Raw genomic sequence first — 27,948 nt, forward strand, 5'->3', positions numbered from 1 at the left:
CGCTGCCTCCCTGGCCTCTCTGCTCCCTCATGCCTCTCCTGGCCCTTCTCGCCCCAGACCACTTTCAAGGCCCCAGTAAGCTGTACTGTACCCAGTGCTACTCAAGAAAGAGGCCTGAGAATCTTAAAATGTTGGCACAGGGAAACCCATGAAGCCAAGGCCAACTTTCCCAGGTTACAGATGGGGAAACTGAGACCCAGGGAGGTGAAGGGAATTGCTCCCAGGCCTTCGAAGGTGATACTAGGACCACCATCTGGATCTCCCAGGCCTGTGGGCATGCGCACCACCACGGGCCCATGGCACTCACTCTCCTGGTTTTCCTCTCCTCTCCCTACCTGCTTTCTCCCCGCTGCCCACCCTGGCTTCTCTAATACTAGGCACTCACACTCTGCCCTGGCACCTTCTCCTGCCTTTACCACACACACGTGTATCCTCCCCATCCCGGCCGCATCTCTCTTTCTGGGGGCAACGCGACACCTCTCCCTATCTGATGCCCCACAGGCACTGCACATGCAGCTCACACCAATGGAATACACTTGTAATTCCCTGCCCAAACCTGCTCCTCCACCCATCACAGTTGCCCACACCAGAATTTTGGATGTCATCCTTGACCCCTCAAAGCGCTGCTGCATTTACTGCTGCCTCCCACACAAGGAGCCTGATGTCCGCCCTCATCAGTGGCCGGCAGGCAGGTGTCCACAGAACAAACCCCGCCATGACGCCACGCGCACCCTTCTCCGACGCGGCGTTGCGTGTTGTCTTTGTTACGCCTTCCTGTTTTTGCCATCTGTGGCAGGAGCAGGCACCAAATGTTCCAGAAACATTTTGGGAGAAAAACTCAACTTGTGAGCCCCCTCCTAGCTACTAACTTAATTTTCGTCGTGTGGAGGATGGGGAGTGGGTTTCTGAGGCCGAGCAGGAACAGCCAATTGTGGCTAAGAACAACTCCTGCCCCTTTCCTTAACCACACCCCCTTCGTGACTCCAATAAAGTTGCAGAATGTTCTAGAGTTCCACAGCAGGCCACTACTGCCTGTTTGTTCCCAGTGATCCTCTGCACGGAGCAGACCTGAGGCGGCCAGCAGGAAGGTGAAGCATTCACAGAACACACACAGACAGGGACCCAGAGGGGTTTGCTTTTCTCAGGAAGAGAGGGTCAGTTATCACAGGCCCGTGGGCAGCACCTGCAGCTGATTTCAAGGGTGCTAACAGCAGCAATCCCCAATTATCTAGCACTGTCTACTTGCTCCACATAAATGTTTTACATCACTCAGTCCTCAAAACAACTCTACAAAGATACTGCTACGTTATCCCCACTTTACACACAAGAAAATGAAGGCTCACTGATCTCACTGCCAATCAAGAGTCCAGACTGGAACTCAGACCTGCATGATGCAGAGGCCCAGGCTCACACCCCATGATGTGGCTTCCCCAGCAGCGTAGCACGTTGCCTGAGCCGCAGTCTCCTGAAATGAGGACTCATCCTAACCAGTAACCCCCAAGTAGGCCCTAAAGCAAGTGCGAACGAGTTGAGAAGTGCGCTTCGACCGTGTGAAGTCCCAGCCTGTCTGAAGGATTCACAGACACCACGGAGCTGCCATGAGCAGAAACAGGGAGAAATGCTCGGTGTACCCACTCCCAGTGACTTTTACGAGAGGCTGCTCTGGGGAGGTTGAGGCTGTCCCCTCCTGGCAGCAGCCTGTGATTGACACAGTCTCAGACACACACCCCATTCCCTACAGCCCCTCACCTCCAGGGAGCCCATCTTCATGGTAGAGCCGGGCACGGTGCGAGGCATGGTCCGGCTGCGCTCCCCTGGCTCGGGCACTTGGCGGGCGCTGGGTGTCGGCGGTGGTGGTTGGAAGGTCATTCCATAGGGATTCTGGAGAGATCCATAGGCAGGGCCCAGCCCCAGGCCCGAGTGGTCCACGGACAGGAAGCTGGGGTAGCCTTCAGTGTGGGCCACTGTCTTGGCAGCCCGCCGGGGGGTCCCCTCGGGCCGGGCCCTGGGGGCATCCTCACCACCTCCACCCCCACCGCCAGGCTGCAGGCTCAAAGTCCGCCGGGGCAGCACCATGTAGTCCCCCTCAGAGCCTGGCTCAGCGGGCCGCAGCCATGTGAGGTCCAGCTGCCGCAGGCCGCCCTCCCCACACATGTAAACAGGGTTGGCCTCCTGTGGGGGCGGAGGCTCCCCCAGCCCTGGTGAGGCTGCCATGGGCACCAGGATATTCCCAGGCAGTGGTGAGAAGCTGAGGCTGCCCTCAGGGCCCACGAGGCAGGACTTGGGCTCCTCATCCTCATCCAGGGACAGGCGGGATAGCGTGCCCGTGATGGTGGACGGGTTGCAAGTGTTGACCTCCTTGAACAGAACTGGGGGCAGGAGTGGGAGGGAGGGGGTGAGTCCTGAGGAGAAGGAACCTCCAGACGCCCTTGCCCAGGCGGGGGAGGTGCCAAGCTTCTGCGCTTGGACAGGAACGGAAACCAGGTCCTGGAGAGATGGCTGGGTGGTTGGTAATCTCTCACATACAAGAGGGGTTAAGAAGACAACGGCCGCAAAGTCCCCACAGTGAGACAGGGCAAGAAACAAAGGCAAGGCCCAGCTCCCAATGTCCTGGTGCATGTCCCAACTTTGACCCCATGGCCCCAGGGCTGTCGAAGGGCTTTGTCTTCCCACCTCCCTGTGCATCAGCTCCCCAGGAGACAGAAATGGAAAGATTCTGCTAAGAATCTGGAAATGATACAATAACGTAACACTCTGTGCCATGGGTCCTGCTAGGAACTCGACGTCCCCGAATTCATGCCCCTAAGCCTCCCACCTGCCCTGGGAGGACAGTATTCGCTCCTTTACAGGTGTGTTAACTGAGGCTTAGAGAGGCAGGTTGTTTGCCCAGGGTCAGACAGTATGGGACATTCACAGCCTTGCGTCCAACTCAGGGCTGTCTAACTTCAAAGCTGGACTCAAGCAGCCAGAACTCCATCAGGGCCTCCCATGATGGGGCTCAGGGCCTCCCCTTCTTCTCCAACCCCAGGGCCATTCTCAGCTCGGCCACGGCACACTCACCTGTTTGACAAGCCAGATCCACGTCCTTTTCAAAGTCTGACTATAGGCGGAAAGGGAGGGGCGGGTGAGCAGAAGGAGGATTAATGTATCAGGGTGGGAGGAGGCTCAGGCCCCTCCAGCCAGCTTTGCCCACTCTGCCTGCCTGAGGGCTGCCCATGGCCCATGGCCCATGGCCCAGCAGAGCCCAGGCATGGTCTACCCCAGCCCCACCTGATGGCTGGGAAAACTGAGTGGGGGAAGGACTTGCCCAATGCCACCCAGGTGTTAGTGGCTGAGCCTGAATCAAACCCAATCCCTGTCCCAACCCTGCCATGGATGGGAGAGGTAAATGGTCTAGGGCAGGAGGACTGGGGTAGGGGGTGCCCAGAATCTGCCAGGCCCTGCCCAGGCCCCTAACTCACCAGGATCTGCAGCTGCCCGTTCTTACACGAGTCAGGGGAGTCTTCGCTCTCATCAGCCCGGCACACCCCCATCTGGCACTTCACCACGTCCTGGACCTGGGGACAGAGGGCGCCTGCTGGGCCTGAGGCCACTGCAGGGCCCCCGACCACAGATGGCTGTGCTTCCCACCCCAGATGCCCAGGCAAGTGTAGAAGGAAGGCAACACATCCAACCTTGGGGAAGGTGATGACACCTGGGCAGGGTGCAAGGGGAGGAGGAGACCCAGGAGGCCAAGGACAAGCATGAGGGGCAGTTGTGGGCATCCAGGCCTATCAGCTTCCACAGTAAGGGCTGCCCAGATGGGGCCTGGAGCACCCTGGTCGGGGCCTCGATCCTCCCGGTCTGCACAGTGGGGAGAAGCCAGGGGCCTGGCAGGTGTGGTGGGCACCCAGGGGCGGGAGAGGCCCAGCCCCACCTCTCGGCGCAGGAAGCAGTGCACAGCAGTGATGACAAAGCCCTGCGCGGAGTTGAAGACAGCAAAGAGGGCCTGGAAGAGGACGGAACGGCGGTCTGTCATGGCCAGGACGGCAGACATCCAGGTGAGCGCCAGCAGGGGCAGCACCACGCAGGAGCTCCAGAGTGAGGCCCTGAGGGGACAGTGGCAGAGCCCATCAGAGTGACACTCCAGGGGACAGGATGGCTTGAGCCTAGGCCTCCACTCAGCTGGAGCTCTTCAGCTGCCCAAGACTGGGAGGGCCCCAAACCCCAGGGCCTCAGTAATGTCCCCAAGCAGAGAGGGGCTGAGGAGCCGAGCCAGAGAAACAGGACAGAGACCGAAAGCAGCGAACTACAGGGTCACCGCAGGGACCAGGAAGGTGGGGATGGACACGCAGACACAGTGGGACTGAGTCACAGACTGTGGAAAGGGACGGGGAGAGGGAAGAGAAGGTAGACAGATGCACAGAATCACCTGAGGAGCTTTTTAAAAATGCACGGGGCCTGGGCGGCATCCCCAGAGCCTAACTGGGTAGGCTGGGGAGGGGGACTGGAGGAGGGACAAAGCGACAATAACCACAGTGAGAGAACGCATGCGACAGAGATACTCAGACAGAAAGATCAAACAGGCAGAGCACACGGGGGACATCCAGAGCACGAATCCTCAGGGAGAAGACGGGGGGCCAGGACCAGTGAAGCAGAACTCCCCCCACATACAGAGAAGACGTCAGGCTCCCAGGGACTGCTCAGAGCCTTGGGCAAAAGGATCAGAACTGGGGCTAAAAGATGGGGTCGGGCCCAGGCCTACACCTCCCTGGCCTCCCTGCCAGGGGAAGGCAGAAAAAAAGCAGATGGGGCCTGGCGTCCAAGCCATTCCCACTCCTCCCTAACCTGCTATAGCACGAGGGACAGCGGGGCCAACATACCCTCCCGGGCCAGGTGCCACACTCAGCCCACTCTCCTTTGCAAACGCCCCCGGTGGGAGAGTCAGGCACAGCTCTAGGCATGGCAGAGGGTGGCACCATTCCACAGAGACAGCTGGGGGAGGCCAAAGCAGAGAGATGGGCAGGGGGCCAAGACCTGCCCTAGGAAGTGCAGTTCAGGGCTGTTCAGCCTGGCAGGGGGCAGCCACAATGGGCTCTGAAGCCCCCAGAGGTGGAGCCAAGACCAAGAGAGGGTCTAATCACAGTAATAAGAGCTACGCTGATTAACCACCAATTCTCCACCAGGCCCTACACTGAACACTTTACATATATTACTTCAAATCGTGATCAAAACAACTCCAATTAACAGGCATGGGATTATTATCCCAATTTACAGATGAGGAAACTGGAGTGTGCCCAGCTGGGCAGGGAGAGGCACAGTTGGGATACAAACACAGCTTGACCGACTCCAAAGCCCAAGCATTGAAACAGCTAGTGCAGACAGGGTGAGGGAGGCAGACGGCAGCCCAAGACAGAGGGAGCTTCGTGGTGACGGTGCCAGCTGCCTCCAGAGGCCCTGAGCTCCCTGACCCTGCAGGTGTGCAAGATAAAGCTGGACCTCACTGGGCAAGGAGGCTTGGATGGATTTCCGGACCTGGGTGGGAGGTTGGGCCTAAGGGCTTTGTGGATTTGTTTTACCCTTGCATAGCTGGGATTTTAAGATTCTCAGATGCTAGGGCGGGGGTCTCAGTGAAATAATTCTCTACCTCTGTGATTCTCTGTCTCCAATTGAGCGTGAGATTCAATGCCTCTGAAATGCTAAGTCTCAGATTCTATGACAGATGATAAGACTGGATGATTCACTCATTCTAACATTCTTAGCTTCTGATTGTCTTATGCTAGATTCTATCATTCTAATTCTAAGGTTCTATAGCTCAAAAATTCTAAGGCTTAAGATTGTCTGAGCCTCTGTAGGTTGGGGGTGTGGGGCTGTGCAGGATAGAACATTAGCTGGGAGTAAGGGCAGGGGCGGGATCCAAGGGTGGGCGAAGGAACCGGGCACTTGTGGGAGGCACAGACATCCACTCCTCATCGCCTTGGCCACCTCTTGCCAAGCCCTTGAGAGTGTGTGGTGGCTGGCAGGAAAGGGCAAGCTTTCCAGGGCACTGGGCTGATATCCCTCCTCCTCCCCCCACCATGGGCACTGCCCCCCCAATTCCTTTGCCCCACCCACCCCCACCGCCCCCCAGGGGGCACGACTAACATGGCGTTCCTGGCCGAGGCTGAGCTGAGCAGGGGGCTGGGGACCGCTCCACACGCTGAGCAGGGGAGGAGCAGGCTGGCCCAGGGGCACCGCTCCGACCTCGGGGGCGGCACAGACATGGGAGAAGGGGGGGAAACACATGGGAAGCCGGGAGACGGGGCAGAGTGAGCCCCGAGTGGGGTGGGAGGGGAGGGCAGACGAGAGAGAGAGAGCTGGGTTAGGGTGGGTGAGGGGCTGCGGCTGAGCACTCCGGGTGCCCACCTTGCCTGCAACCTTGATGCACCAAGGTTGGGGAGCCCCGGTCGCATCATCGAGCCCTGAGTCTCCAAGAGCACCCATGTCCCTCCCTCCCTGCACCATTTCCAGAAAGGCCAAGCCTCAGAGGCCCTCCCCTTACCCGGCCCTCTGCTTCTTGGATTTGTCGGAGATGCCATCGCGTGCCATGAGCTTGTTGAAGACGATGATTCCGATGAGCATGTTCACCTGGGGGCCCAGTAGAGTGGAGTGGGGGAGACAGGATCACCAGGTGCCCTCCTGGCAGGGAAATCCCCATGTGGGAGCTGGAGTGCAGGGAGGAGGTAGAGGGAGAAACAGGATGACCCTCTGGGGCCATGCCCCTTCCAAGATGCTGAACGGGCACATACCAGGACAATGACGGCTGCAGGGCCCACAAAGGCGTAGAGCAGGCCGCCCTCCAGGGAGAGCCAGCAGCTGGGGTGGGGGAGAAGAAGGGTGTCAGACACCCGGCAGCCTCCCTCCCCACCCCCAAACACCATCCCTCAGTCCTCCCAGGCTGCCATGCCCTCATCGCCAGCGCCGTCTGAGCCCCAGACGGTGAGAGTGAGCCACTGGCTCCTGCTGAGCCTCGGTTTCCCCTCCAACAAAGGTCCAGAACATTAGGCTCATCCCCCAGTGCTCCCATGGGGATGAAGCAAGGCTGACTCCTGAGCTAAACAGTCCCTTAGGGATTACCCGGTCCTAGCACATTCCCTCAGTCAGGGAAACTGAAGCTCAGAAATGGGGAGGAACTTGCCCAAAGACCCACAACAGGCATGGACTAGGATTTCAGCCAGCTGCCCAGTCCGGTTCCCTAACAGATCCACCACCCACTACCACCCACCACGGGAGGCCCACGTACTAGCTGGATGTACCGTATCCTTTCGTTCGGGTAAAGCCGACAGACACCGCCACCACCAGGGCAGGCAGACCTGGGGGAGCGGGGGCGCCAGAGTGAGACGGTTGCTGGTCTTCAGGGACCCCTTGTTCTCCCAGACTCCCATCCCAGCTGACCGCTGTGCCCAGAGAGCTGGGCCAGGGCCAAAACTGAACTTCTCTTGCTGCCCCTGCCCACCAAGGCCCAGCAGCAGAGTCCAGCACTGGCCCTGCTCACCCCAGCCCAGGCAGAGGAAGCGCTTGCGAACGAGGCGGGTGCGCATCCGCCCAATGACAGCCAGGTAGGACTGCCAGGCCTCGGTAAGCACCCAGCAAAAGGAGGAGAGAAAGAAGAAGTGCAGGAAGGCAGCCGTCATGGTGCACACGCCCTGCAGGGAGAGGGAACGGGAGGGAGTGGCCCTGAGCAGCCGCCAGGGCAGGAGGCGCCGGGCTTCCCACACCCGCTGCTGGGCGCTGCCACGGCCGCCCACCTGAGCCCCGCCCCCCACAGAGCCCTGCCAGGCACCCCCGCCTTCCTGCACCCACACACAGCACGACACGGGCCTGGTGACACACACACAGCACTCGGCATCCAGGGAGGCGAGTGGGCAGGCTGCCCACGCACAGACGAGGCTGGCAGGGAGGGGGACAGACATGAGTACCTGCCACGTCACAACCGGGCAGGCCCTGTGCCTGGCATGCATGGTGCTGGCACTGTGCAGAGAAGGCCAGGGGGCATAGGGAACAGTCTGCACAGGTCGTCCACAGGTAGGTGGCAAAAGGAGGCCTCACTCAGGCTTCCACACACTCACAGACACAAGGAGACCCAATGCCACCTGCCCAACACACACCCAGCGCTCAGCTCACACACACGTTTACTGATGTTCACAGAAGTTCCTCACTTGAGTACACACCCCCTCTCCAATGTCCTCACATATGGTCTCACACACTATTTCATACACACTCTAATCCCAACATGGGGCGCACACACACCACCACTAATGGATGTACAAGCAAACACACACACTGCGCTCTCCACCTTCACCCCTCCACCCCACTCACACCCCTGGCAGCCCTGGAAGCCTGCACCTGCCTTGCTCAGCACCCGGGACTGGCCCACGAGGATCAGGATGTTGGATGCCAAGATGGACAGGCAGAAGTTCAGCAAGATGATGGAGCGTTCGGATTTTATGAACCTGCCGGGGCACAGCAGGCAGGGACAGAGGCGCTGGCTGCCCCACCCGACCTGGTGTGGCTGGCCACCTCCCGTACCTGCCCCCCCGCCTCCCAGCCACAAGAGCCAGGTGTCAGACCTACCTCCAAAAGGCGGCATAGATGGCGAGCAGGGTGAGCAGTGCCATGCACGACACCGCACAGCCGATCACCAGGGGGACCGAGGGGGAGCCCGCCAGCTCCAGGGTCTGGGGGAGATGGGCAGACAGTCAGATGGGTTGCTGGGAGGCGGGAGCTGCAGGGGTGCCCTGTCTCCTCCTCTACCGTAGACTGGCATACCCACAAGCAGAAGGGCAACACCTTCTTGCTGTCGTACTCATGCATGCACAGAACAGACCCGGGTATCCATGTGGACACATATTTATGCTCAGTCACCTGCACTCTTCCACACACAACCAGACACACACATATGCACACACACACACAACTGGCCACTGCCGCATACCCCCAGGCAAATATCATTGCTGTGAGCACAATCCCAGGGGCACAGATATCCACGTACAATCCCACAAGCGCACCTGCAGATGCACATTCAGGATTACCCAGGCGCCTGCCAACACCATCACTGATGGCTGCTGGAAGCCCAGGGCCTCCTCCCTTACCCAGCCCAGGCACCTCTGTTCCACTCACCAGGTCCTTGGGTGGCTGGGCCAGCACAGCAAAGGTGGACAGGTGCTGGCACTGGCAGCGGGTGTGAGCTGCCTGGGTCTCCAGGGTCTGGCAATTTTCAGTGTCCCAGTCTCCTGAGCTGGCATCTCTTGGGTAGGGGAGAGATTCAGTGAGCCCCAGGCCAGCTACGTGGCCCTGCCCCCAGTCCTGGCCACTGCCCAAGGACAGGCTAAATCCACAGTGAGGCCACATCCACGAGGCAACAGCAGGGAGTCCCAGGATAAGTTCTTGACCCCTTAGGCTAGGATGGCACCAAAAATCCCTCTTGCCTTTCAGGCAGGAGACCCCTTTCTGGCAAAGGGCCCTAGGGCTGCTCCCTTCCTCACCCAGAGGAGCCACCCAACTCACGCTCTGGAGTAGTCCCAGCTGGCACAACGGGGATCCGTGGTCCCCTGGGGAGCAGAAGACATGAGTGCAGTCTAGGGAGGGAAGCTCACCACACCCCACCACTGCCCATGCTGTGGGGGCCACAGCAACTCCCACACAGGTCCAAGGTTCAGCCCACCATCAGGGACAGAGCGCTGCCCACCAGACAGGCCTCTGGCCACCCAGGTTGAGGTGCACCCAGGGTCTCTGCATGGATCTCCACTCACATTGATGATGTAGGAGAGCTCCACAGTAATGAGGGGCTCAGCTGGAGGCTGGGTAGGGGGGCGCACAGTCACTGTCATCACCCGGGATGTGACGGCCAGTGGGGGCCTGGGGGACAGGTACCGAAGTCAGCTCCTGCCAGCAGGTGCCAGCCCCAGTCAGAGACCCTGAAGCCGCTTTGGATGGGTGTGCAGAGGCTTCTAAGGAGCCAAGGCCCAGGGGACATCCTAGCTCACTGGGGTCCAGGACTTCGGGTGAGGTCTAGAGCTCTGCCCATCACCCCCTGGGTGGCAGCCCAGCGTCTGGGAGCAGCATGGCTACATTTGAGAAGCATGTGTCCAGAGCCAGGCAAGGGGGTTCCTGAAGGTGGAGGAGGCTGCCATGGATCTCTCTGCAGCCAGCACTAGCTCAGTCCTCCTCCCCTTACCTGGGCCTTCCTGGACCCTCAGCAGCCCCATCCACCCATCCCCAGGACTCACCTGGGAGGCGGCAGGATGAGACCAAGGGTGCGGTAGAGTACAGCACCGATCACAAAGTAGGAGGACTCATCGGGGTCTGCTGGGAGGAGGCGCTGGTGGGAGTGACCCGGGCCAGGAGGCACCGTTCCTGGGCCCCTCCCCCTGCCAGGGCTGCCTGCTGCCCCAGATGTGGCTGGCTTCCCTGGGGAGGAGAGGCTGAGCACCTCCTTGGGCAGGAAGAGGCGGTCCTCTGAGTGCCGCACCCAGTCCTTCATGCCCCGGCGGCCCCGCATGGGGAACGTGATGTCACTGGACACAGCTGAGACGGGCTCTCGCTGAATGCTGATCACTGCAGTGGGAGGAGGGTGGACAGAGACAGACAGAGGGGCAGAGACAAAGGGTGGCAGACCAGGAGAAGAGATAGATGTAGGGGAAACACGTACCAGGAAAGGTAGATGTGGACACCGAAGTTGGTACAAACAAAGACAGACGTACACAGAGAAACAGACCACACACAGATGAAGGAGAGGGTAGAATGTGGAGAGAAAGATACAAATACGGGGTTAGGTAGAGGAAAGACAGAACCTCTTGAGTTCTGGCACATTCAGGACCCCCTCCCTTGCCTGACTCCTTCTACCTAGATTATCTGTGACAATCAGAGAGCTCTGGAAGGCCTTAAGAGCATCGCCCACCAGGTGAATGAAGTCCTCCACGACACGGAGCAGGTGCACAGAGCCAGGGGACACCTAGGGACAGAGAGTGTGTAAGGGTCCAAGGCAGGGTGGGTCACGGGAGGAGAAGCTGGCAGCTGTGCCCCGCACCTGCTGAGCATCGTCCCACTTCTCCTTGTTTTCTGCATCCACCATGAAGCTCACCACCTGGAAGAAGCGCTGGGGAGAGAGTAATGAGTGGCAGGGGGTCCTAGCCCCAGGGGACAGGGGGCTTCCCCCACTATAGCCACACTTGCCGCCTCTACAGAAGACTCTGCCTAGGGGCCTGGCCTCCCGCTTCAGTCTGGGCCTTCTCCACCCTCCGCCCTCCTTCCTCCTAGGCAGTACCTGCACATCATCAGCCGAGGGCACGTAGGTGGCCCTCTTAAAGGTGTCAGTGACATTCCTCAGAATGTCCACAGAGAAGAGCAGGTCCCCACTATAGTAGGTGCGCCGGGCCAGTAGCTCCTGCAGGCTGCGCACCACCTGCGACATGCCCTCGCCCGCCAGCATACGCTGCCCCTTGGCCAGGTGCTCCCTAAGCTGTAGGTGACGAGGGGGCCACAGTCACTGAAGTGTCAGGAGCTGGAACCAGACCCTGGCCCATCCCACTCCAGTCCACCCACTGCTTGCATCCACGGGGAGAGAAAGGGGGAAAAGGTCAGAGAGGCTCAAAGGGGCACACAGGGGAGACAGAGTCCGAGAAAGAGACTCATAAAGAGAGAGAGAATCCCAAAGGGTACTTTAAAAAAGACTGAAATAGAAACACCTAGAGAAAAAAGGTGTTCAGATGTACATATAAAAGATATAAGCACAGTATGGGAACAGGGTACCTCCCCATCCCAAAGGGGTCACGTACATTCTGGAGTGTAATGAGCGTGTGTGTGGGCGCGCACGCGCACACACACACACACACACACACACACACACACTCTCTTTCTCTCTCTCACTCTCTCTCAACACAAGCTCTAAATGCATTCACACAATTAATACCCAATTACAGTCAAACATGTACACACATTCACTGACGCTACTCTTACCCCATGACTGGCCCTGGGCTGGATGCTGGGGACACAAAAATAAATTCAGGGAGGCCCCAGTCTAGCCGCACACACAGACACTTGGATGAGCACCTAACGACTGAGGGGCTCATTCTGCAGGAGCGCAGAGGTAGGCGCCAAGGACAAAGGAAGACACTTGAGAGTCAGGCCTTGAGGTATGAGTAGGAGTTTGCCAGACAAGGAGAGGCACAGCCAGGCAGAAGTGGGCACAGCATATGCCAAGGCACGTGGGAACGAGCGAGAATCACGCTCCCTCCACCCCCTAGCAGAGTCTGAGACAGATTCTGCTGTGCCCCAGCCCAGCAGGGTACACTCACTGACAGATACAGGTAGCGGTACTCGTGGGAGATGCAGCGAGCAAAGCTGGGCAGCCCCCAGTACGCCACGCCTTGGGCACTGAGGAGACAGCGGCGGCTGGCAGACCCTGCAGGGCAATAGGACAGAGGTCTGGGCACGGGGGCCGAGCTCTCACCCACACTCCTCCGTATCTCAGAGAGGCTGCGGGGGCAGAAGGGGGCAATGAGAATGGCAGGGGTGGTGGTGGTGGGGAAAGCCACCTGCCCCTTACCTGAGGCGTTCGGGGGGCACTTGTTGTAGATGATCTCGCCAGCAGCTGCCTTCTTCCACGTCATCAGCATCACGTACTCATCCCTGCACATCTCATGGAAAGCTGTGGGTGCAGGGGTAAGGCTCAGCTGGGCCCGTACATGGGGCCCCCAGCCCCCAGGGTCATTAGGGCAGTACCTGGACACCTCTTCTCACTACAAGGCTTCACCTCCTCTCCGGTGCCCTCGCAGGGGTAGCCCTGCGTGCCCGTGGCCTGGCACATGCGGAAGCGGCGCTGCCAGCCTGTGTCACATGTCTTAGAGCACAGGCTCCATGCATTCCATGGCCCCCACTTGCTATCAGTGGCTGTGGGAGAGGGGAGGCATATGAGTGGGCCCAGGTGCCCCCATGGTCAGAGCTGCCACTTGCCACCCCTGTGCCAAGCACTCACCCGGGCACTCGAGGTTGCTGCACTCCCGGGTATCAGTGAGGGCACCCGTGCATGTGGCCCAGGCTGGGCCCGCCACGCTGCACTTCCGGCTGCGCTGCTGGGTCCCATTGGCACAGGACGTGGAGCATGGGCCCCAGGGACCCCATTCTAGCCACTGGCCTTCCACTGCATGGGGAGACACAAGCAGGGGAGGCTGTTGAGCGGGATGTGTGAGGGCTGGTGCTGTGGAGCACCACAGGAAGACCCAGAGCCTGCTAGGCATTCAGATTTGAGCCAGGCCAGACCCACTGGAGTGGGGAGGGGAGGGGGTTATGAGGGAGGCTGGAGTGAGCAGATAGTGCCTGGGCCTCATGCTGCCTGCCTGCCACCAGCTCCAGAAATACAGGACACCTCTCCTCTTAGCACCAGGCACAACTCACTTCTGGCTAAGGGAAGGGGCTGCAGGGGTGTCTTCTGATCTTTGCCAGCACTTCAGCCCAGCTTTGTGTCCTCTCACAGTCCAGCTGGCCATGCACCAAAATGCAAGGGCAGCCCAGGGCTTGGAGAAAGAGCTGTCCCCTTTTGATGGCGTCACAGGGTACTAACTCATGTCAGGGCTGGGGGTCAAGTCAGGGCTAGGGGGTCACCTCGCACACAGGCAGGCACACTTCTCCAGTCTCCCCATGCTTGGTCGAAGTTTAAGGGGCCCCCAGGGGCAGGTCACTGGACCTGACTGCCTCCCCAGGTCTCCCGACCCCCCACCGGGCTGGGCAGCGCCCTCATGGAAGCCCACGGGCGCTACTGACCCGGGCAGGCAGCCATACTGCAGAGCTTAGTCTGCAGCTCAGGACCCTCGCAGGCCTTGCCGCCGTGCTGGGGGGGCACGCAGGTCCGCATCCGGCTCCGGGACCCCCGCCCGCAGCTGCGGGAGCACAGGCTCCAGGACCCCCACTCCTCCCACACGCCGTGCACTGCAAGGAAGCACGTGGCCGGTGGCTGGGCGGTACCATGGCCCCGCCCACCACCAGCGCCTGCCCATCCGCCCACCAATCAGGAGCTCCGCAGTTCTGCGGCTGCTCCTCATTGGCTCTGCCCCGGGTTCTGTTGCCAGGGGGATCTCCCAGGGCCCCACCAAGGTGCGACCCTTTGAAGGGACGTGCAAGTCACAGCCTTCTGGTCCTAATTCACATAGGACAGCCCCTGTGGACGCCTGGACAAGGACGCCAGGACCAACAGGAGGGGAACCAGGGGTCCTCCTCTCCTGAGGGCACAGGAAAATTCAGGAAAGGACCCAGGACCCAGGACCCATGCCATTCCACCCCTCCCCACCCACCCCTAGACGCAGAGCCTGAATACAACACAGCAGTCCGGGGGCAAGAGAAGCGCCCTTCCCAGCCCCAAGCGCACAGACACACAAATAAACATGAACCTCTACACGGACACCGACACACCGAGCTCACACGCTGGAACACAGCTTTGCCCCAGGCCTTTGCAAACTCCTGCCACACCCCCAGGTACCAAGAGCCCTTCCCAGGCAGGCCCTGCTCTAAATCCACAGCACCACTGGCATGGCCTAGGCCCCACTTCAACCCCTCAGGGAGCAAGGAGCAGGACTGGCTGAGACTGCCCTGCCCTTGCTGTCTCAAGCAGGCACATGCATTTCTTGAACAACTACACACTCAACTGAGGGAGGCTTAGGGGAGGCTCCCTTAGGGGGTGCCCAAAGGAGGGAGGGGAAGGTCAGGGAAGTGGCGTTTGTCTTAGATCTTGAAGGACAGGCTGAATTTGAATAGCCAAGGTCGGGGAGGAAGGACAGGACAAGAATCAGGAAATGCAGGGAGGTGGGAAAGTGTGCAAGCTACCGATATGGCCGGAGCGGAGCGGGTAAAAACACGAGCCGTGGTTACCAGGATGCAGGCACTGGGGGAATGATGTGCCCAGAACCGGGCCCAGTAGCATGGGCCCTGGTCTGATCCATCTGTGCCCCCAGTGCCCTGCACCGGGCTGGCATGGTGCGCAGAGTTGGGCATGGTGTGGGGAACAGCCACATTTGTTGAATGAAAGGAGGAGGCAACCAACCATTTTGGAGATTAATCTGCCCGAGTCCCAGGCAGGACCTAACCCTGCAGGCTGATGGGGTGGGGAGGAGGACGGGCCTACCTGGGCAGGTGGCTGAATTGTTGCAGGGCCGGGTCTCCCGCAGGGGCCCGCTGCACAGGGTCCCATAGGGGGAGGACACGCAGGAGCGGGTGCGCACCTGCAGACCCTGCCCACACGTCAGGGAACACACGCTCCACGGGGACCACTCCTCAGCCGCCGGGTCGCCTACGAGAGAGGGACAGCGTCGGCGGCAGGGGGCACCTCCCAAGCACTCAGTCTCATAGGGGTAGGAGGGTGGCAGTAAGGTAGGGGCAGACATCAGAGGGCTCCTCCTACCCTGACCCCAAGTAACAGGCTCTTCAGGAGGCCACCCAGCCCTTCCCACAAGCTTCATGTGGCACAGACGCGACTGAACTGCAGGACAGAGACAGACAGGCACACACCAAGCACACACACCACCAGACACACACAGCCGGGCCCCCGCCGCAGAGGAAGGGAGGCGGGCCCGAGTTACCTGTCTGCGCCATGTATAGCCCAGGCTCATCTGCAGACCTCGGCCACTGGGTTTTCACTTTCGGTTCCTCTTCCGGCTCCTCACCTGGAACACGGAGGTGGCGGCAGGGGCTCAGCAAAGGCCAGCTAGGTTCTGTTACAGTGGCACAGTGAAGGCAGCCTTGCTTGCCCTCCGCCTGAGGGCCTGGAACCAACTGCATGATGCTCTCTCAGGATCACATTCTGCCCTCTGCCCCACCACCACTATTTCACGGACAAGGACACTGAGGTTCAGAAGGCTACACAGGACGAGGCCTTGGCCTCGCAGCCATCTTTTCCACCTCTTGCCTCAGCCAGATGTGGGGGAGATGGAAGGGGCATGGCTGCCCACATGAAAGAGCTCTGGGAATGCTTCTGTGCCATGTGCGGCCCATACCCCTCTCCTTTAGTCCTCTCACTGGAAAGAAGAACCATCATCTCTGTTTACAGATGAGGAAACTGAGGGCTAGACAGGGGAAGTGCCTTGTCCAAGAGCACACAGCTGCATTTGCTCCTCCGTTGGACTGACTCCTAGGGGCTGAAAAAGCATCCAAGCTGAGCTGCTGCAACCCTGGCCCCGAGCCTGTCTCTGAGATACAGTTCATGCTCCCCGAGCAGCACTGGAGAGTGACCTGGAGGCACAGGTCAGAATGCCACTCCTCTGAGACCCAAGGGGCCTAGGGCAGGTGCCCACATCCAACAGACCTTTCTCCTGCTGGCCCTGAGGCCAGGAGAGCAGCAGGTGCTCGAGGAGGCCAGGCTACCTTGACCCTGGCCTCACCAGGCTCTCAGCTGCCCTGATTTATGTGTCTGGGCTAGGCCTTGGAAGCACTACCACCAGCCCTGGTGGCTTCCATTCTCCAAAGCCTGGCCCTCCTGGACAGACATGAGCTCATCAGGGCCCTCTCCCACAATGGGGTGTCAGGGAGGGGCAGACATGGGCGCAGAAGGGAAAGGCCCAGCAGCCTCTGCGTGAGGAGGTGGGACTGGAAGAGCCTTTGAGGACGGGCTCGCCCCATGCTATCCCCAGACTATTAGGTGCTCCTCTCCCCCACCTCCAGGCTCCTTCCTATCTCTAAAAGCCGGCAGCACGGGACAGGCGCACTGAGTGTGAAGGGACCCACCAGGGCTGCCTCTTCCTGCCCCCTGCTGCCCAGCCCAGGCTCTGCAGCTGAGAGGAAGCTCTTTCTCACCAAGCATGAGGAGCCACCACCCTGAGCAAATCCGCTGCCTGGGGGCTCGGAACTGCCACCCAGTCCAGCCTCTGGTCTCATCCACTCTGGGGCCTTTCCCTCCACGTCAGTCACCAGCCCCAGGGCCTGATCCACATGGTCCCTGAAATTTCTCCATCTCTGAAACCTGGACTCCCAGAAGAGCTCTGGAGTGAGTTAACCCTGGATCCCAAATGGGGTGTGGACATTGACCAGCTGAGTGGCCTCGGGCACATCTCTTCACCTCTCTGACCCTGCTTTATCCTCTGGAGAACAACATTCATTATATTCCGCCCCCGGGACTCACGTGAGGACCCCCTGCCAGGAGGGCCCTGAAACCCTCAGCACCCTGCTTGGCACACGGCAAGTGCTCAGAAGACAGTCACTCTCGTTTATTTTTATCATCTCCCTTCTCTTCACAGCCTCCACCCCTTCCAGCCCCTCATGTGCCACCCGAGCCTACTCCCTCTGAATAGCATCTGCAGTTCCACTTAGCCCCTGCCTCTCTTGGGACCACAGAGGGGGTGGCGGGGCCAGGCGTGCCAGCTCCTCGATCCCCTCCCCCAGCCCTTCCGCCATGCCCGCTCAGCCGTCCCCAGCCCTGGAGCCTTGTGACAAGCTACCCTCTCCACGCCCACCCCCAGGCTGCTGAAGAAATCTACGGCTGTGCCAACTGGCACCGTGACAGCTTCAGGGGCTCCACATCCGCTGGGCGCCCGGGACTTCTCAGTGGCCCTTCTTGGCTCTGTTCCTTCCTCATTCCCTGCTGTGGCCATACTGCACCTTGTCCTCTCTCCTCAAGCTCATCTCTGCCAGCTCTCTCAGCGATGACCTCGACATCGGGAGCCCCCAACTTCTTGCCCAGCCTCTCCAACGACCAACTTCCCTGCAGCCCTTCTCCCCACAAAGGCCAGCCCTGTGGCCTGGGCCTGCATCTCCTTCTTCCCGCCTTCTCAGGAGGGCTCCACCCATTATCCCCTTTCATCAGCACCCTGTCAGCATTCCCCACTTGCGGCAGCCTAGGAACTAGGAACGGATCCAGGCCTCCTTCCCTCTCGGAGAGGCCCTCCTCTGACCCTCCGCTTCCCTCCTCCATCAGTGACTGGTCTGCAGCCGGCACTCTGGTTTTTCACCTGACACTCACTTCCTGGCTCAAATGTCACCTCCCCTGTTAATCCACTGCAGTCTGGCTCCTGCCCACATCTCTCTGCTGAACGTGCTCTTGATAAAGTCATCAGCACCCTCCTTGTTGCTAAATCCTGTGGATACTTTGCAGACCTGGTCTCGCTTGACCCCTCAGCAGCATTTGGTCCTGCTGACTCGTCCTCCCTGGAAGCACTCTCCTGGTTTCCCACCTCTCTAGCTACTCTGTCCCCATCTCCTTGAGTGGTCTATTTTCCTGCTGTTTCCCATATCAGGAGTCCATGCTTTGTCCTGTTTTCACTGCACGTGCTCCCCACCAGGCTTAATTAGCCCCCTCTGAACCAATGCTCCCAAATCATCACCCCCAGGCCCTGCCTCTCCTGTGCTGCATTCCTGGATATCCTCCTGCCTCCTGAGAAACTCTCCTGACCACCAAATTCAGCATGTCCAAGAGGCCCACCATCTCCTCTCAAATCCCTACCTGTTTGTTTCCCCACTCTCTTTGCCTAGAAAACTCCTACTTGACCTTCAAAAGCCACCTCAAATGACCTCTCATCTATGGAGACTTCCATATTGTCAACTCCCCAGGCAGAGTTGGCCACCCCCTCTTCTATGTGCCCTTTCATCACAGATGGGTCCATCTTCTGACTGTCAGAAATACCCCCCCACTCTCTGCCATAAGCCCGTTGACCCCCAGGGAATGCCAGCACAAAACTCAGCCCAGCGAAATACCAAGAAATAAGCACCAATGAATACATCGTTCCCAGCTTCCCCCACAATGGGGCTCACGAGGAATGGTCATTTGTAATCTTGACTCCCCATGCAAAGTATCAGCTCCGTCCCACAGCACCAGCATTCAGATTTGATATGCCAGCCTGCATCAAAGGGACCACTAAGACAGGCTCAAAGACAGGGCTCCGGCCCCTATTTATTCACAAACACTTTGGAGGTGCAAATCCAGCTGAGAGTCCTCCCATCCAGCTCCTGTGTGGGCTTCCTGCCCATCATCATGTCTGGGGGCATCTACCAGTCTGGCATCCAGTGCTCACCAAACACGGACACGTGAGAGACCAGCCTGACCTGCTTGTCGGGGACTCACACTGCTTCCTGTGGTCCCTGCTCCTCTTCTAACCACTCACGGACCATCTGCTGGCCAGCCCCACAACGTAACAGGAGGGGGAGGGTGAAGCGGGTTGGGGTTGGGGTCAGTGGTTTCCAGAATCCACCCTATTTGAAAATCAGAACATGTCCGAGGTTCAGCTTTTGGATCCCTTTTCCAGCCTCCTGAACTGGGCCAGAGAGGGGAAAGTACAAGCCCAAGGCCTCACAGCCAGGCCCTACACTGCCTGCCTGCCCCTCCATTCCCACCCATCCCACTCAGAGGAGAGGAGAGGCCAGCAATTCATTCCCACACAGGGGAAGGCTGGTTCTCCGTGGAGGGGGAAGAAGACAGATAAGAGCAGAGGTGTCATTTACTGAAACAAACACTTAGTCAGCACACACTGTGTGCAGGCCCCAGCCAGTCCTGAGGCCAGAACAGGGCAAGCCAAGAGGAAGCTGAGCCAGGCAGGGTCCAAGAGGACAAGGAGGGGCCCCCAGAAGGGACGTGAGTACCCCAAGAACTCCTCAGTGTTCCACCCAGTGAACTCAGCGGCTTGTGGACCAGGTGCCCCAAGGCCTGCAGTTCTGCAATCTATCAGTTTTCCCATCGGGCTGCCAGTCGTGGGCACAAACAGATGTGCTGCCTGGGACACACTTCCCCACTTGACCACCTGGTGACCTCATAACTATTCTGTTCTGAATAAGGCAATGTTTACTCAACAACTCCTACATGCCAGTCACTGTGCACTCAGCATCACCTCATTTCATCCTCATCAGGGCTGGTTTCCCCCATTTTACTAATGAGAAAGGAGGCTGCAAGGTCTCACACTGGAGAGAGGCTGAGGAGGGATTCAAACCCAGGCCTGCCTGACTCCAGAGGCCGTGCTCTTTCCACTGTACTGCACCGGCTCTGACAAAATGCCACTCAACTTGGACCTCCTCGGGGACACCTTCCCTAATTTGCATGGGACTCCGAGTCACTCCCCGCCTCCATCTAAGCCCCTAGTCCTTGCCCCTCTTATCCTGTTTTCGTGCTACTGTTTAATTGCTCCTTTGCACCCCTGTTCCCGTTTCCCCTGAAGTGAGCCTGATTCTCCTCTGTGTAACCTCCAAAGTGAGCCTCGGGGACCCCAGCCCCAACCACATCACTCCCCAGCTGAGGAGATCTTCAGTGGCTCCTCCACTGCTACAGCCAGAGTGTGAACCTCTGAGTCTGGCATGCTCCGGCCCCTGCTGACCTGTCCAGTACTGTTTCCCACACCCCACTGGGCAGCCAAGCACACTGCAAAGCCACGTGGACCTGTGGAAAAGGCACAGATTCTGGAGCCAGACACACGTGGGTTTGATTCCCAGCTCTGCCACAGTCTTGCTGTGTACCCTTGGGCAAGACACCTCATCTCTCTGAGCTTCAGATTCTCTGAAGGTAAGGAGGACACTTTCTACCACATATGTTCATTGTGAGAATTCAGTGAAACCAGAGATGTGGACTGCCTGGAGCACAATCCGCTCTCAATGAAAAGGAGATGTCAGCTGAACCAAGTGGCTCACGCCTGCCATCTCAGCACTTTGGGAAGCCGAGGAGGGCAGATCGTTTGAGCCCAGGAATTCAAGACCAGCCTGGGAAACATGGTGAAACCCCATCTCTACAAAGAAATACAAAAAAATTTTAGCTAGGTTTGGTGGCATGTGCCTGTAGTCCCAGCTACTTGGGAAGCTGAGGTGGGAGGATTGTTTGAGGCCATGAGTTCAAGGCTGCAGTAAGCCATGATTGTGCCACTGCACTCCGGTCTGGAAGACAGAGGAGGCCCTGTCTCAGAAAGAGAGACAGAGAGAGAAAGAGAGAGAGAGAGAAAGAGAAAGAAAGAAAGAAAGAAAGAAAGAAAGAAAGAAAGAAAGAAAGAAAGAAAGGAAGGAAGGAAGGAAGGAAGGGAAAAAGAACAAAAAATAAAGAAAGAAAAGGAGATGTCACCCCTTTTCATTATCCATAGAATGTACAAATGCTTTCCTCCCTCCACACATCTGCTAACACTATTCCCTGCCCTTGAAATACCCTTCCCTGTATTGCAATCTGCCAAAATCATCTACATGTCAGTTGCCACCTCCTCCAGGAAGCCTTCCTAGACTGACAATACAGTGGTTTGGATATGCTGGTCCCCTTTTCTACGGCCTAGTCCCCAGGCCACCTTCTTCTATACCTGTGAGGATCCTGGGCTCATCCCTCCTGTGGTGCCTGAGGAGGGGTCTCAGTCTCCCATGCCACTCTTGCTCAGAGGGCCTAGCTTCTGGGAAGACAGGCATTCAGCAAACATGGGCCAGATATTGCTGGGAGTTCCTCCACCCCAACCACAGAGAGGCCCCTCTTGCCTCACCCCCGGTGCCAGCAGGCAGGGTGAGCACAGGCTCTTTGTCACTTGCACAGGACTGCAGATACCTGCTATGCTGTGCTTCACAGACCCCGCCCCCCAAACTCCACACGGTCCTGTGCCCTCCGCCTACCATGGTATGAATGTGTTAAAATAACCACAACAATTCTCACTTCCACGGGGAGAGAGCACTGTGACTTACAAAGCAATCGCCCCTTCCCTGGGCTCCCTGCTTCCTTCCTGAGGCTGGTCCCAGAGCCCTGAGCAGGAGCCGACTGACCCCCTTGACACATGCTCTGTCACGCCCCTCCATGGCACCCCATCCCCAGCAGTGCTTCTTGTACCCCGCAGAGTATCAGAATCACAGGGCACAGTGGGGGAAAGAGGTGGCTTTTGAAAGGCGCAGCCTCTGCCCCTGCAGTCCAATGAAACTGGGTACCCCTATGAGATCATGAACCTAGCCAGAATGCCAGACCTCCCCCCCAATAATCCTTCTTCCCCAGGCTGCTGACCTATCTACTCAGCCTCCCACCACAGATAGCTGGGTCCCTGCCACCTCCCCCATGTGGCCAGAAGCTCCTCGAGAGCCGGGATCGTGTCTGACTCAGCCTGCTTCCCCCAAGACGCCCAGTTTCTTGCTGCCACAAAGCCCTTGGCCAAGACGATGAGGCCCCAGTATCCTGGGATGGCAGTCAAAGCCCTGGCCCCGTCTCCCTCCACCAGGGCTACCATCCAGCAGCTCCAGTCTCTTTATAGCTCCTACCCCCAGCGTGGTTCACACCTCCACGCCCTTGCACAGGCTGTTTCCTCTACCTCGAAAGCCCTTCCTCCTGAGAGCTTCCCCAAAGCATGGGGCGGAAGATGACTTGGGGCGGCTCACAAATGTGCCATTAAATGACACTGGATCCTGGACTGAGGATGTCAGGCTCTCCCAGGTCTCTTCATCAGTTTGTACGGGATAGTCTGGTTTATGCCTGTTGTCCTGATGTAATTGATGGTACCCACCTCTTCCCCTTCATAACCTCAGATGTGTCACAGTTAGATGATAAGTTACATGGTCACTTTAATCCTTCCAACTGCATGAGAGATAAAGCCTGTGCAGTTCCAGACTTTAACACATCCCCAATGTGTGCTAATTCCTCTCTCTAACAAATGGAGAGGTAGGAAAAGCATCCAGCTGGAAGTTAATAACGGCATTTTGTTTTCACTGTGGTGGTTTCTTTGGTTATCTTCTATTTCAGATAAATGGTAACTCTTTCCATTTAGGATATGAAACTTATTTTTAATATATTAAATGTAAAAAATGATACAATTGAAAGAGAAACTTCACAGGCTAGTGAATTCCTATTCACTCCTTAAAAGTCAACTCCAAATCACCTTCTTTAGACTACCTTCCTCCCCTTTGTGGTTTAATCCCTTACTCTTCCTCTTCCTCTGACATCTGGCAGGGTCACAGTCGTACCTATTACACTAAATTATGATGACCCAGCTACTACTTTGTTAGGCATCTACCGTGTGCCAGTCACTGAGCGCTTACTCTCATCCTCTCACTAAACCCTCCCCACAGCTCTGTGGAATAGCTCTCACTACCCCCGCTTTACAGGTCATGAAGTGGGAGTGAAGGAACTTATCAACAGTCACTCAGCTAGTCAGCGGGAAGGTCCGAAACTGAACCCGGACTGGGCGACTTCAGTCTGTGGCCCTGACCACCGCTGTCCTAGTTAGTGCTCTCTCTCCCCCACCAGCGGGCAGACAGTGTGCCTAGCTCACCTCCTATCTCACTCAGAGCCAGCCCTAGGCCTGGCACAAACTCTACTCTGATAAAGACATGAAGGTGTGTGTGAGGGATTGGCTGGAACTCAGTCCCTGCTGAGATGTCTGGGGACGTCCGGGCCCCGCTCCCCACCCTATGGTAGAGCACACAGAGCCCCACCAGCACAGATCTGGGCTGGAAGGACCTTCCAGGAAATACCACCAGCATGTGTGCTGGGTCTCCCCGCCCCCACCCTGCCTCCTCACTGCCTGGGCCCCCAACAGGCAGGGAAGGCCCCCACTTCCTGCTGCCAGACCAGGATGGCCAAGAGAGAGCAGCAGGATCTGAGCGCTGGGAGGGAAATGCCAATCTTAGGACAGGGCTGGGCAAATCAGAGGCAGCTTCCTAGAGGGGACAGGGCTTGAGCAGTGCTTAGAAGGATGCAGGAGTTCTGGATAACCAAGGGCAAACACCATTCGAGTAGCCTTGGTTGAAAGGGCGGGGGAGAATTCGAAAGAAGGCCGACAAGCAGGTGGTAGCTAGGTCCCGGCTGGGGCTTGAACACCAGGCTGAGGAGTTTCGGTAACACTGGGGATTTGCTGGGGGCCGGATCGGGGGTGGCACACAGATAGCTGGGGGTTCTGAGGCCCCAAGATGGGCAGCACCTTGTCCAAGTCACAGAGCAGCAGTGGCAGGTGGGGGTTTGAACCCACTCTTGCCTCCCAGGAGACCCCAGGTTCAGCTGGTGGCCACACCTCAAGGATGGAGCCTGATGATGGGGAGGGTGAGCCTGCAGCAAGCAGCCAGGCGCAGGCCAGCGCCCACAGGGGAGGTAGGGATTGTGGCCAAGGAAAGAGGCGTGCATGAGGCGGGGTTCTTTCTCCCAAGTGTCGCTGGGCACAGCCATTCCCACTGCCCAGTGCCTCCTCAGGATTAGAGAGTCAGTGGGCAGGAACTGCAGGCTGGCACCGGCCATCAGGAGCTGAGCCCTACAGCTGGCACTACCTCTGCGGCCCGCCTTCCAGCCCTGGCCTCAGCCAGCCTCTGTGCCAGTCCGCCACCAAGCTCCTTCCTGCCTGCCTTTCTTTTCTTCCTTTCCCCCCACTTAACAGATTGCGGCAGCAAGATGGCACAAATTTATGGCTCAACTCACCAAAAATAACAAGAGATCTATCAAAGGCAGTTTGCGTGAAATTAACAGGCGCCCGTACCCTCTTGTCAAACTCACTCGGCTCTGAGGCGTCCCAGGCACACCGCCCAGTCACTGCCCACCAGCCCCCAGCCCAGTGCTCTTCCGGTACCAGCCCAAGCCCACCCTGCTAGGCCTTGCTGTGGATCCTCCTCAGGGGTGTCCCAGAGAAGACGAACACAGCTTCCCTGCCCTGGTGCCTGGGAGAGGGGCCAGGACAAGGGTCTCACCCTTCCTGTTCACTACCATCCCCACGAATCTTGCTCTCAGTCTGGCAGCTGCAGGTGCCAGTCCATTCTCCTGCAGCCCAGTGGGGAGGAGACAAGGGGAGGAATGGAGGGGGCCAAAGGCTTGGCAAAGGTGGTGCTGCCATGAGGCACAGACAGTGCCACGGACCCTCAGACATGCCCTGACACGTGGAACAAACAGTCATGTGCCTGCTGTGTCTCACACCAGAAAGGTTGGGCAGGAGGGAGGGGATGGCAGAATAGAAGAGCTTCCTGCCTGCCAAGGGAGGGGAAGGGGCTGTGCCAGCCCAGCTCTGGGCACCAGTGTGCCATGTGAACCCACTTATGACAGCTGATGCCACCTCATCCCATGCCAACTCCCTACAGGGGCCCTCCCTGAAAAGCAACCCCAAGGAAACATGCCAAGTAGGACAAGGGGCAAGAGCAGAGGTCAGGCTTGGGAACAGCTGGGAGCCCCAGCTCAGGGCTCCCTGCTCCGAGAGACACCTGGCCTCATGCCCAGGAATAATCAGGCATCCAATCTCCACCCATCTCTAGCCCCAGAGACCTCTGCAGAGGCTCTGATGATGGTGCCTTTCCCATCGCCGGCCCTCTCCGATCCCCAAAGACACTCCAGCTACCAACCAACTCCTGCTTCCGGCTTCAACCAAGCCCAGCTGGCTGCTCCTGGCTCTGTGCTCCACATGGCAGCCTGCCCAGATGGTGCCCGCCCGTGAGGGCAGAGCCTTGCTCCGTCCACTGCAGATCACTGGGCCGATGGACCGCAGGGAAGGCCAGACAAAAGAACCCGCCTGCAGCTGAGCACGATGGGGGAGACCCCCACAGAGTGACAGGCAGTGGCGGCCATGCAGGAAGAGCCATAAACCTCCTGATATACGCCTGGCGTTCTCCGCCAATGTTCAACAAAGAAGCGAAATTCAATTTCTTCCTACAGGCACTAAATCCCAGACCAGCCTCCAGGGCCTGTAACCTACCCGCGGCCCGGCTGTCACTCGGACGGCTTCATTGACCGCCGTTAGAGGCCAAGCTAGCCTGGGAGAGAGGCCACAGCAAGGCCACTGGGCACTTGCCGTGGATGGGCACGATGCCAGATGTCTCACTGGAGAAGCCAAGAAGGCCCCCATCCAGGGGGCCTTTCAAGGCTACTTTCAAGATAACCACCCCCTCTAATTAATTCAGGGATACCTCCACATTCTGCAAAGAAACCACTGCCCACCAAAAGTAAAGGGATCAACTCCAGGTAACAGTCAAAGGTAGAGGCCAACTCCAGGGCTCTAGCCAGCAAAGCAGGGCTGGGGACAGGCCGCACTCCTCCAGTACTCCCAGCAGCCCTCACACGATACCCCGTCTCCTTGTAAACACTCTCCCAGAGAAATCCAGATGCCCTTTCCATCCTCTATCCCTGCATCCTTGATCCTCATGAGGATAGGCCAGCACCTGTTATCCCAAATGGGGAAACTGAGGCCCAGAGAGAGGAGAGGCCTCCCTGTCGGTACCAGAGCTGCAGACCAGACCCCAGACCTGCCTCCTTCCCATCCCCCATGTCGTCGGTCCCTGTTTCCTCCAGGTCTCCCGGTCAGTCCCTGGCCCAGCACTGTTCAGCGGGCACACAGGATCCAGCTGAGGCCCTCAGGACCTTGAAGCTGCAGGAAGCGGGGTCTGTAGAAGGCAGCCGTGGCTGAGGGAGCTGGGGTGGGAGCGGGAGCAGGCAGGACTCAAGGGCTCGCAGAGCTTTTGCCCAGTCAGCAGGAAGCTCTAGCAGCTGGCGGCCTCGGTCCCAGAAGACATGGGCCCTGAGGGGGGAGACAGGGGACACCGGGAGCTGAGCCAGCCCAGCCCTCCAAGGCAGCCTGGAAGCTCAGGCCTCTTCACCCAGGGACACTCTTCCTTGCCTCTCTCTGCCCTGACCCCGGGGCAACTGCCAAAACTCACTGACCTGTGTGGACAGGAATGCATCCCTGCTCCCTGCCTACTCCAGCCTCCAGGCAAACTTGTCAACTTGCAGCGCCAGGGCCTGCCACGATCACTCCCAGCCTTGGGCCTTTGTGCACGCTTCTTCCTCTGCCTAGAATGCCCTCATCTCGCTTCTGCTTGTCCTTCAGGTCTCTGTTACTGCATTACTTCCTTCAAGGAGCCTCCCCTGGCTGCCCAGTTAGGAGGTCCCTCCCTGGGTTTATACATCACCCTGCATTATCTGATCTGTGCCCCCATTCATCTAGCCAGTCTGCAAACTCTTCAAGAGTGAGGTCTCACTGCCATGCATTTTGGAGACCGCAACATTTGGACAAGGCTCAGCAGAGGGGTGACATCAGTGAACAGCTACACGCATGGCCGAGGATCTGCCAGTATGGACACCAGGGACACTGTCAGACCCTGCAGACCCCGCCCCACCCAGGCCCTGCTCAGACTCACCATATCTCATCTCGGTTGTGAATAGGTCATTGCTGCTTCCCGAGTGCAAATCGGCCTCAGCAGGTGGGGCTGGGCCCCCGGGCACCAGGGCATTGGACAGGGTGTGCGCAGCAGGAGGGCCTGGAGATGTGGTGGTGGCGGAGCCGGCCCCCGCCTCTCCAGGGCAGCTGCAGCCTGGCTGAGCAAAGCCGCAGGCCCTGCCGGCAGCGCGGCCACACTCCTCACTCCAGCGGCAGAGCACGCCACAGGTGAACTGGCTGGAGTTGTTGTTGTTGATGAGCAAGACCTCGACAAAGCGGAAGGCTAGGGCAGCGGGCGCCAGCAGGCGCGGGGCCTCGGAGGGCTCGGCCGACAGGCACAGCTGCACGAAGTTCTTGTCGAAGTGCAGGAAGGTAAAGGGGCCCGAGCCGCTGCACAGCTCCAACCCCGCTGCCGCCTCCGCCTCCTCCTCTTCTGGCCGCCCCCACTCTGACTCAGCCTGGGCCACCGCCTCCTCGGGGCTAGGCCGCAGGCAGGTGAAGTTGACCAGGTAGTGGTCCAGGGGCAGCAGGCGGGGGGCAAAGTGTGCGCACACCTGCTCCTGGCGGTTGAAGCGCAGGTAGAGGGAGTACTTGGTGGGGTCAGGGTTCTCCAGGGTCCAGGAGCAGCCCGAGGCGATGGTAGGAAAGAGGTCCTGCAGCGAGAAGGCCCCGTAGAGCACACCCGAGGCCAGGGCAGAGCAGGCACTGGGGGCGGGGTCGAAGGCGGCGGCCAGGCGCAGGGACAGAATCACAGACAGTAAGAGGGGACAGGCTGGGGTCATCCTATGTCCCTTGCCCTGTGGAGAGAGACAGTGGTCAGCGGGCCCCCAGCACAGCCAGCGTGGGCTCTGAACCTCCTATGGTGAGCTGCAGGAGTGGGCCTCCTAGTTAAGACCGTGGTCTT

At 58.7% G+C, this 27,948-nt stretch overlaps 1 protein-coding gene across 10 annotated transcripts in view; it reads right to left on the bottom strand.

Moving 5' to 3' along the window:
• ADGRB2 (adhesion G protein-coupled receptor B2) overlaps positions 1-27,948 on the bottom strand; it is a 36,985-nt gene that overhangs the window by 1,981 nt on the left and 7,056 nt on the right. For 3 of the 10 annotated variants that reach the window (XM_032160045.2, XM_032160047.2, XM_032160044.2), the window contains exons 2-27: positions 27,025-27,841; positions 15,588-15,671; positions 15,134-15,298; positions 13,780-13,944; positions 12,995-13,159; positions 12,742-12,909; positions 12,566-12,667; positions 12,315-12,421; positions 11,285-11,479; positions 11,048-11,116; positions 10,864-10,972; positions 10,248-10,575; positions 9,771-9,876; positions 9,526-9,569; positions 9,139-9,265; positions 8,593-8,696; positions 8,369-8,471; positions 7,514-7,664; positions 7,262-7,331; positions 6,768-6,834; positions 6,521-6,606; positions 6,124-6,222; positions 3,917-4,088; positions 3,462-3,557; positions 3,061-3,100; positions 1,750-2,369 (exon numbers count right to left, since the gene is read on the bottom strand). In XM_032160045.2, the coding sequence (XP_032015936.1) occupies positions 1,750-2,369; positions 3,061-3,100; positions 3,462-3,557; positions 3,917-4,088; positions 6,124-6,222; positions 6,521-6,606; positions 6,768-6,834; positions 7,262-7,331; positions 7,514-7,664; positions 8,369-8,471; positions 8,593-8,696; positions 9,139-9,265; positions 9,526-9,569; positions 9,771-9,876; positions 10,248-10,575; positions 10,864-10,972; positions 11,048-11,116; positions 11,285-11,479; positions 12,315-12,421; positions 12,566-12,667; positions 12,742-12,909; positions 12,995-13,159; positions 13,780-13,944; positions 15,134-15,298; positions 15,588-15,671; positions 27,025-27,826 (4,344 nt within the window). In that variant the 5' untranslated portion in view covers positions 27,827-27,841. The remainder of the gene's footprint in view (positions 1-1,749; positions 2,370-3,060; positions 3,101-3,461; positions 3,558-3,916; positions 4,089-6,123; positions 6,223-6,520; positions 6,607-6,767; positions 6,835-7,261; positions 7,332-7,513; positions 7,665-8,368; positions 8,472-8,592; positions 8,697-9,138; positions 9,266-9,525; positions 9,570-9,770; positions 9,877-10,247; positions 10,576-10,863; positions 10,973-11,047; positions 11,117-11,284; positions 11,480-12,314; positions 12,422-12,565; positions 12,668-12,741; positions 12,910-12,994; positions 13,160-13,779; positions 13,945-15,133; positions 15,299-15,587; positions 15,672-27,024; positions 27,842-27,948) is intronic. The other 7 variants (XM_032160052.2, XM_032160050.2, XM_032160049.2 and 4 more) reach the window with 4 other exon arrangements.

This window comes from Hylobates moloch, unplaced genomic scaffold (genome assembly GCF_009828535.3).
Source record: "Hylobates moloch isolate HMO894 unplaced genomic scaffold, HMol_V3 SCAFFOLD_8, whole genome shotgun sequence".
Lineage (NCBI taxonomy): Eukaryota > Metazoa > Chordata > Mammalia > Primates > Hylobatidae > Hylobates > Hylobates moloch.